We start from the raw sequence: 10,387 nt of genomic DNA, 5'->3' as shown, positions 1-10,387 counted from the left end.
TTTATTCCACACAGCTTCAGTTGATTTATGTTACGAGCGTTTGGTTATTGAAGTTATAAATTTTAAAATTAATATAAAATATAAATTATTAATTACAATTTATATTACACATAATTTAAAAATAATTTTTAAAAAATTAAAATTAATAATGTTTGAATGACATTTTATCAACAAAAAACTGCAAACCAACTGTTTACAAAACGCAAAAACCAAAGAGCTAAACAATTTATACAGTAAAAGAGCAGAATAATCATTTATTTAGAATAAACTGTTTTCCAAACGCACAAACTAAACAGCCAGCAAGCTCATTCAGATCAACTGCTCATCAGCAGATTATCAGGATCAACTACTTATCAACAGAAGCTGGATAAATTACAGCTACCCCAAACAAACCCTAGCACGAAGAAATGTTAAACCCGCTCAAGATCAACGTTTATACGCCATTATATGTAAATATAATAAATTTAAATTTCGATATATGATCCAAAGAAAATCATAAACATACCAAATTTTAGTTTCACAGAAAGAACCATACTTCTCATATGAAGATATACCGCATAAAATATTTATTATAAGATATAAACGGTTAGATTTCTTCACATCGGTAAAAATTATAAGAATCATTTTTTTTTTTTTAACATAGAGGCAGTTACATAAAAACCACCCAAAAACTTGCTATTTACAAACCAACCGCCCTCTTACATCCATTTTTCAAATTCTCACTCAAATATCAAAATTCATCGCAAAACAAAACCCCAGCCTTTTTTTTTCATTTTTATCAAATTTCATATTCCATAGTCTAAAAAAACAAACTTGGTGATTAATTTGTAAATATCAATATTTAGAATGATCTATATGCATTTATCCCTTTTTTATATTTCATCCAATAACAGGGCTCGACTCATAATGATAAGATATCGATAGATAACGATCTTATGATCAAAACTTCAAACTAATTAAATATATATTTACAAATTTATGACAACCTAACAAATAGCTTCATCAGACAATTACCTGACACACTTTGATATTGTGAATACTATCTTGTGTATTATGATGTTGTCTTCTTAAAGTTGGAGTCATCTCCGACTAGCGAGGGAAGAATGATCCAAACCAACTTTATGGATCTTCATGATCTTTCCATGTCAATGAGATTGGTCATTAGCTTTAGGACATGTCATCTCCCCACCTACAAAAGAAGATCAATCCAAAAATGCTTTTAGGAGCCTCCATGACATTCCAACATCATCTCATCATCTTTTTCAAGTTGGGTTATCTCCAACTCCCGGAAAAAAAAAGGGGGCATTTACGTACAAAGCACACAATTCTTGTGTATTTACATATCTAACATCTTACATAGCACTCAAATGTTCAATATCACATTAAAAATAGCACTATAATCACTTTTTAAAAGTGAAATATACATTTACATGCATAGGTTTAAAGCACCAAAGTGCTATGCATGCAAATATGAAGGTTTAGATGCGAATTGTGTGGTACATGTGTAAATTTTCCCCAAAAAAAATGTAGATTTATATACACACCACTAAATTTTATGCAAAAAAAAAGGGAGAAGGTTTAGATGTGAATTGTGTGGTTCATGTGTAAATTTCCCCCCAAAATAATGAAGATTTACACACCACTAAATTTTATGCAAAAAAAAAGGGAGCATTTTACTTTATAAAAATTGGAAAAGTCGTATTTTTTATATGATTTGGGAGTTATAAATGTAAAAAAGCAAAGTTTAGGTGTTAGAGATGTAAATACGTAGGAATTGGGTGGGTGGTAAGAATGCAAATGCCCCAAGAAAATAAATTGTATAACTTCAGTTGCTTGCATAACCTTTTGAATCCTTGAAGAATCGCATACGTACCACTGAAATGATATTTAATTACATACCTAACGCCTATACTTCAATTTTTACATATATGTCACTTTACCCATGCATGAAATGGTTAGTTCACTTTTAAAAGTTAAAATTGAGCTATTTTTTGCAAGTGATATGAAAGATTTGGGCGGTATTAATGTAAAAAATCAAAATTTAGGAATTAAATATGTAAATGCATAAGAATTGGGTGGTATGTATGTAAATGCCCCTTCAATTTTTAACATAAAATAGCCTGTGCCCTGCTTGCTTTATATACTTTTCTAAATGTGTGTGTGTGTGTGCGGTGCCATTCATAACTGAGATTTAAAAAAAAAAAGACTCAAATCTTTAACAGCATAAATTCTAACTAGCAACAGCCAACAGAAGAGTCTAATACCATGTAGAAAGATCAACAAAGATACTAAATCAACCGAACAGCTCTTACATTTAAGCAATTGGAATTAAGTACAGTGTTGTTAAACAGCAGTTAGTTGTTGCAATGAAAGGAGGGAAAAAAAAAGAATTTTACATACCTAGCACGCAAGTCTTATATACAACAGAACCATTTTGCCTTGATAACCAGGTCTACCGCACATCAACCATGCTGAATATTCAGATAGGTTCTCCATCGTTGAAACCAAGGCTGAATAATTCAGGATCTCCAACGGGCACGTAATCAAACCCTTGCCTCATTGGTCTAATGAATTCATGGCAGAAATCAGTGTCATTAATTCCCATATCCATATGAGTCAATGATCCCAGCATCTTCGCATCAGGATTCTGCAATTGGAACGACAGTGCTGAAGGACTTTCCATATGCCATCTGCTACTACAATGCTGACTAGCATCCTTTTCTCGTTGTCTAGAAACCTCTGTGTTATTTAGATCAGTATCCATCATCCTCAGCATCTCATCTACATCAAAATTTTCCAAGGAGATATCTTGCCAATCAATCGACTGCACATTTGCTTCTTCTTCTTCTTCAGTTTCCTCTTTCAGAGCAGTTCTAAGGAAAGATGTTTCAGCGTGAGGACTATCCAAAGCCAATTCTTTCTTTTCATCTACGTTAAGACTAACCCCATTTTGCATCTTCTTTACAGTGCTGCTCTCAGTTAAGTCCTCTGAAACATTTGAACAATGAGTTGTTGTTGTGATGGAGCCATAAGATTCAGAATTTGTGGTTCGGGGTTCATTAAGAGAAGTAAATTGATCTCCAGGAAGATTGAGACAAGCACTGGGACCATACATTGCTCTTGCTGCCTGATCATAAACAATAGCTGCATTAAGAGCTGTCGGAAAAGTACCAAGCCATAGTCTATTTCCTCGATTTGGCTCTCTAATCTCAGCAACCCATTTGCCCCAAGTGCGTTGTCTAACACCACGATAGCTGCATTTAGAGTTATCTGGCCCTCCTTTACCTCTCATGCACCCTTTTTTCGATCCCTTGGCAGGAGCCTTGCGGATTCGCTCACCATTACATGAATCAACTTGTTTATTGAGCTCTCTCCATTTTTTAAGAGTTTCTGCCAGTGAATCCGGTCCTACCCTCCTCCTTCTCGTTCTTCGTTTCCTGGCGCATATAATAAGAAATTCTTTAGCATCAATTACACCAAATTAAAATATCTATTTAAAATGGAGGTTTCATATTCAACGGATGTTAAAAACTACTAAATATACACACAAAATCAAAATTACAAAAATTCAGATCCACGGATGGTTCAGGGTCCACAGAAGTAGAAAACAAGCCACAAAATTACTATCAATAAAATGTGACGCTATAGAAATTCGAATAGTTCGACTCATTCAACAATTTCACGGCGAAAGTTTGAATTCCGTCCATCTAGTGTAAGCAATCGAAAAACTCCCGCAGATTAACTCACTCACAGCAGCAATCAATCGTTGATTCCAAACAAGCAAGAAATCGAGAACCCAATACGAAAAAACTCAAAACGGATCGGATAGGAAAACAGAGACCAATAAAGTTCTTTAACAAAATTAAAAAGAAAAAGAATTGAGTACGATGATGTAAAACCTCTCCTGCTCCGCCATCGGATTTTTTTGGAAACCTTCGCTGCTGCTTCTTCTTCTCGACCTTAAATCCCCTAGGGTTTTGCTGTAACTTCGGCTTAAAGAAAACTCCGGACCACCGGGTCTGGGTTGCTTCGGCTGGAAGTAAACTTTTGGGAATCGAGCTCGAGGGTGGTATTTATAGGTACTACCACGCGTAGATGTCAGAGAGGGTATTTATAGGCGGAAGATGTTCCAGATAAGGTAGGAAAGAGGACGACTGTTCCACGGAGGGTGATTATTACATGGATATATTAATTTTTTATTGGATTATTAAATGAATTTTGATTTGCTAAAAAAACTAATTACTATTTAATGTTTTATTAATAAAGTTTAAGATATAATTTAAATTTATTTAAAAAATTATGTAGAGTGATGTACATTAAACAAATTTATTTTATAATAATTGATTGGTGCAAGAAAATCTGCAGTAATAGAGTAATGAATTAATTTTCGTATTCCACTAAAACTTTACTCGTTAATTAAAAAGAAATAAGGGAAGGGGACATTTTATTTTTTACCTGCAAAATTCTATTGAAAGAAAAAAATCATGGGATGTAGCACAGGTGAAACAATTTACTATAAATAATAAATATACAAATACACTTCTCTGAAATCAGAAAAATCGAGTCACAAAACTAATTGTTATAAATATCCAACAATAGTAATAGTTGCAGTCATGCAATAGCGAATGTGATTCTCAAAAATAGCAGGTTGTAAGTGTCGTAGTTGATTCTATGAAGACACTAATCATTCACGTTGTAAATGGTGGTCTAGGTCGTAGTTGAAAGTCATAATAGCGACTGACGATGTGGGTTGCGCAGAGTTGCTTCAGGAACATAATTGGTTGCAAATGCCATAGTACAAAGCTATAGAAGATATAAGACATGTTGGCTATAATTGGTCACACAGAAAGTAGTGATGAGCTGTGATAATACTCGTATGTTGCAGAGGTTAGAGTCAAAAGCTGCACAAATTGTGGACCACATAGCTCATAGTTGATTATGTAGGTCATAACTTTAAGCCTAAATTTCCTGATCATTTGCTTACTTAATAATACTCTCTACGGTCTCAATCTGGATCCTCGACCATGGTTTAATATGTTTACAAACCATCAAATTTGGTAAACTTTTAGGAAGAGTTGTGCAGATCCCTCCTTATTCGCGACGATTATAATCCTACTTGTAATTATCTACGATGACATTTTACTAACAGGTAACAATTCCCGTGTCATGCATCAACCTCTGAAAGATATCCGACACAAAATTTCCATGAAGTTTTAAGGAACCGCTTCCACCTTACAAGGCATTCATATTCGACACACTCCCCACGAACTATTAGTGCACCAAACTTCTGAAAGATATGGCTGATTGCAAACCAACCTCCAATAGTAACGTCTCTAAACATAAGAAAAGAAAAAAAATGAACAAAAAACACTGCTGAAACCTCTCCCTGCAGCTTCTAAGCTGATCATATACATTTTTACTGTTTATACACATATACACATACATGTACAGCAGTAGACATAGAATAAAAAAAATGAATTAATTAGATACACAACTGATTAAAACACACTGAAAATTCAGAAAAGGACTCCATCACTGAACCCAGGTTCAAAAAATTCCGGGTTTCCAGCAGGCCAGTAATCAAGCTCCTGCCTCGTTGGCCATATAAAATAGTTCTGATTTTCCAATCCTCGCAGCATTTCCCCGTCCAGATTCTGCGCAGCTTCTGTACTTAATCCATTGTTCCCTGGATCAGCATCCATCATCCTCAACAGCTCATCCACATCAAAATTCTCAGATGAGAGATCCCCTGCCAGATTTAGCCACTCAGCCAACTCCACATTTTCCTCCCTTTTAGCACAATCCATCAGGTCCGCCGAACCGATTGAATAGTTGGTGGTCGTGATGGTCGAACCGTAAGATTCCGACGGGGAGGCGGCGGTTTGATTGGTAGGGAAGTTGAGACGGGCGGCGGGGCCGTACATTGCTGTTGCAGCCTGATCATAGGCATGAGCTGCCATGAGGGCGGTGGGGAAGGTGCCGAGCCATAGTCTCTTTCCTCGATTCGGCTCTCGGATCTCGGCAACCCATTTGCCCCAAGTGCGTTGTCTGACGCCGCGGTAGCTGCATTTTGAGTTCTCCGGGCCACCTTTACCTCTCATGCACCCTTTTCTCGAGCCCTTGGCAGGAACCTTGTGGACTCGGTCGCCGTTTGATGAATCGAGTTGTTTGTTGAGTTCTGTCCATTTTTTAAGAGTTTCGGTCAAGGAATCTGGTCCAAGTCGCCTTCGCCTTGTTATTCGTTTTCTGGTAGATGTAATGAGAAAATATTTTAGAATCATGAAAGAATTGATGCTCATGTGAATGAGGAAGGAATTAACTACAGTGAGTTAACATAAAGATTAAAAGAGGGTGGCCCAATTCATATGTATTTACATATATAACACCGATATTTTACTTATTAAATTTTTACCACCCAATTTTTTCAAATTGCATTAAAAATACCTCTATTTTAACTTTTTAAAAGTGAAATACAACTTTTCATGCATAAGGTCCGTATGAATGTATGAAATTAAAGTTTAGAAGTTAGATATGCAAATACATAGGAATTATGTTGTATGTATGTAAATCTTCCTAAAATTAAAAGAGAGTGTGTGCTTCTGGCACACCTGAACTGGTAGGCCGGTGACATTGTTGGGTCTACTTCTTCCTCTTCATCCTAAAGGAAGGAAATGATTCAAAAGCCCAGCTTCTTCTCCTAAATTAATACTCCCTAATGAACCATGGGGTTATAGTGAACCTGAAATCCTTTTATACGATTAAAGGATCACATATTAATGAAAATAGCTAAAATTAGGTATTTATGTTCAAAATTGCCTGATTTTTATTATGAAATGGTTAATTTCGATGAAGGAAACCATATTCAATCAATTTGAATTTAAAAGTACAAGTTTCGTCGTGAATCTAGCTAAACAAAAAATGTGACGAATTAAATCCAAACTGCTAAATCTAATTTTTCTTCCCTTTCGTTACCTTTTTAACGTAAATCCGATTATTATGTGGATTTAACGGATTTAGCTTAGCAAAAAAGCCATGAGAGCGAATTTATGTCAAACTCCATAAGCAAATTTAATGAATTTAACCTTAAATTGAACAAAACATTATTCTGGATTTACAACATTTGAATTTGATAAATCCGGATTTATTAAATCCTATTAAACCTAAATCTTATAAGCAGCCAAATACCCCCTTAGAGAAAATCTTTCTTATTATTGATTCGAAGAATATGCTTAAATTAGTTGTTTTAATATTTAGTCTATGATGAATGATGATTAATGCATCTATTGTATGCTTTATATGAGTTTTCTTAGTTTACAATGCCTCTTTAGAGACTTACAGAGTGGGATTTGATTGAAGTCATGACTAATATAATTAACTATTTTTGACTAGTGTCATATAAGTGACATCTTACATATAAGTGACATCTTACATATTAATAAATAAGTAAAACGTTTTGATCCATAATGATGACCATTTTGGGGGTCATTGTGCCCACTAGATGTCAAAAATTTTCTTTTATTAAGGATATCTTCAGAGAGAACTATATAGATATAAATATTAAAAATAGAATCATAAACAATTGAAGATATATTCTCAGTGTAAATAAAGCATACATGTAAGTAAATGTTTTGATATTTTTACATACTAATTATTATTTTGCACATGAAATCTTATGAACATGATCACATATTCTGAACTATTTGATTGTTTCTGCCAATGATATTGTCACCATGTACCCTGGACAATTTGGTGCAATGTTTGTAATTCTTTGATATAATATATATCGTCAAGCGTGCCTCTTTTATAGATCATATCCATGCCATATCTCATCGTTTATTTCTTAAACAATATAATTCACCTATTAAATTTATTCTTTGCAAGCCCACATTTATTAATTTTTATATTTTTCAAATTACTAGTTATGTGTTATTAAGACATGCTTCATGCATCATGAGGAACTGAAAGGATATAGATTGTTTGATCAATTTAATGGAAGTTTTTTTCTAAATTTAATTATTGTATTTGCATTATGGCAGATAAATCAGTATATGTTACTGAATTTAAATGCCAAAACATTGAATTTTTTATAAATAATCATCATTGAAGATAAATGTATATTTATTCGAGTAATGTAAGTTTATCAACTCACATTGCCCTGTTGGATTGTAGGTAAATTTTCTCCCACCTAATGGAAAGGTCATTTCAAGTGGCATAAGAGCAGGTTCTAATATTTTTAAGCATGGTATTAGTAGGGCTTTTTTTGTGAGTAAGATTTGATATCTAGTTAATATTAATCTCATATTAGCAGAATACTTGCCAATAGTTTTATAAAAGAGATTCTTGGTGTGAAATTGATGGGATATTTTATTTAACTTGGGTGATAATTTTGATTGTTTATTGAGTTAAGAAGTCTACAATATTATAGTTAATCTATTGGGAAATTTCGGATAATATGTATTTGAACCACCATGAGAAGTCAATATACCTAAATTTAGGATGAATTGAATGCAAAATTCAAACCTCAAATATATAATTTCATAAATCCACGCAACTTGCATTTTATTATGTTTAGTTGGATTCTGCAAATCCGACAATAAATTTTGTTAATAGGTGCTACCAAACACCTCCTAAGCATAGATGAATAAAGTTATAAAAATAATGTGACTATATGAATCCGTGTGAATATATAAGATCGTTTTATGGGCACTAGTTATACATATTGTATGACTTAATATCCATATGTGGTAATATAGCAACATGACAGTTGCTATAATTAGTAGTGAGTTTGCATCAATATAATTTATTTATATGAAATATCCAATGTGTCAAATTGATGATTCATATGAGTTTCTTAAGTTTGGATGTGATAAACAATAAATTTCAATAGTAAAATCAATCAATCATAGCTAATGCCTTCGATTGGTGTTTGCCAACTTTGGGTTGGCGATTCTTTACTGTTGAAGAATAGCCAATGCCTTCAACTAGTGTTTGTCAACTTCGAGTTGGTGATTCTTAATGTTAAAAGAATATGTGCACCTTCATATCCATAAAATTATGGCCCTTTTAGGTCATTGGACTCCACAGGGATGATTGAAAAACTTCTAATGATTATTCATACATGTATATGAAAGGCCAAACTCCCCTAAAACAAGTTCAAGACGCGCATCTAGACAGCCCCAAGGAGCTGAGTTCGCCAAAAGGTCTCCTGAATTCGTCCATGAGCTAGTTTTTTAGGAAAACAGCTAAACTCAACAGAAGTTGAACTCATCAAGGAAAATAGCTGATTTCATCAAGGATAGCTGAATTCTTTTAAGAGTTGAACCCGTATAGGAGAACATTTAACCTCACTTGAAAGAGCACTGAATTCATCGAGGAGCTCAACTTGTCCAAAAATAAAAAGAAGGTACATAGAGAGCTCTTCAAGTACAACTCTCCCAAAAGAATTCTCCTAATACAACTCACTCAAAAGAGTTCTCCCAAAACAACTCTCTCATAATAGCTCTTCTGGAGAACTCATTCATGGTCGAATTGACTAATAGAGATGTGAACCTACAAGGTACATAAACTATACAAGAAAAAATGTGGCTGCGTAAGAAAAAATGCACCATAGATAATATTACTTGCTACTAATGTCCAAATAGGACACAGTGAGATAGTCAAAGATCCCTAAAGAACAAAATAAAATCATTACTCATGTATGATCTATAAAAAAAACCCCTTCTATAAAAGAGAAAAAATTAATGAAAGTTCATTAAGAGGTCATACGCGATCAAAGGATCACGAGTTGTTACTCGGGACAATCATTTATAATCGAAGAGAGATAACATAACATTCTCTCTATAATTCATTCACTTCAACCCCCACTTTCCCCATTCCTAGTTTTTCTCTTGAGACATTGTATACCCCAAAACCATCTGCACAAAGTTCAAAGCAATCAAGCAGCTCAGGATTATTGTCCGACAATCAAAGTATCAGGCTACGATAACATAATCCCAGCTGATCATCCAACGAATGATAGCTCAGTCGGAGTCGACCGACACACTATGACAAGTTACTCAGTCGACAAATCACGTTTATAATCCCAGACTGTCTTAGATTTCTCACGAGGGGGGCCCGACCGCAACCCGCTGATTGAGTGGCTTTTTACTTTGGCAAGCCTAATCGCCACTTAGCCGGTCGACTTGTCCTTTAGATCGAACTAAAGCACGTTGTCATATTTGAATTCAAATTGTAATATATATCTAATAGTAAATCATCATACTTAAATTGTATTATAGATGATTTCATTAAATGTTCTCTTCTTTCTATAACTGCACAAATATGCCCCTATAAATAGAGGGCAAAGAGGCAACTAAAAGTACCTCTCTCTGATTCTCGAGATGGATGC

General features: G+C 34.3%; 2 protein-coding genes across 3 annotated transcripts; both read right to left on the bottom strand.

The window, feature by feature from the left end:
- Positions 1-870: 870 nt before the first annotated feature.
- Positions 871-4,096, bottom strand: LOC110017890 (dehydration-responsive element-binding protein 2A-like). Of its 2 annotated transcripts, none has more exons than XM_020715044.1 (3): positions 3,900-4,096; positions 2,401-3,437; positions 871-1,189 (listed from the first exon to the last, which is right to left on the bottom strand). In XM_020715044.1, exons 1-2 carry the CDS (start codon positions 3,914-3,916, stop codon positions 2,480-2,482), a joined length of 975 nt encoding a protein of 324 aa, XP_020570703.1. In that variant the 5' UTR covers positions 3,917-4,096; the 3' UTR covers positions 871-1,189; positions 2,401-2,479. The 2 variants fall into 2 exon arrangements, with proteins under 2 accessions (XP_020570703.1, XP_020570704.1); XM_020715045.1 differs by having other exon boundaries at positions 3,887-3,952.
- A 1,151-nt stretch (positions 4,097-5,247) lies between these two features.
- On the bottom strand, positions 5,248-6,818 carry LOC110030383 (dehydration-responsive element-binding protein 2A-like). The gene is made up of 2 exons (XM_020733069.1): positions 6,609-6,818; positions 5,248-6,246 (listed from the first exon to the last, which is right to left on the bottom strand). The coding sequence occupies exons 1-2, from the start codon at positions 6,629-6,631 to the stop codon at positions 5,517-5,519; spliced, it is 753 nt and encodes a 250-aa protein (XP_020588728.1). The 5' UTR covers positions 6,632-6,818; the 3' UTR covers positions 5,248-5,516.
- Positions 6,819-10,387: the final 3,569 nt, after the last annotated feature.

The sequence above is a fragment of the Phalaenopsis equestris genome, unplaced genomic scaffold (assembly GCF_001263595.1).
Source record: "Phalaenopsis equestris unplaced genomic scaffold, ASM126359v1 Scaffold000002, whole genome shotgun sequence".
Lineage (NCBI taxonomy): Eukaryota > Viridiplantae > Streptophyta > Magnoliopsida > Asparagales > Orchidaceae > Phalaenopsis > Phalaenopsis equestris.
Note: the sequence above shows the minus strand (reverse complement) of the source record. Positions and strands in the feature narration are given on the sequence as shown.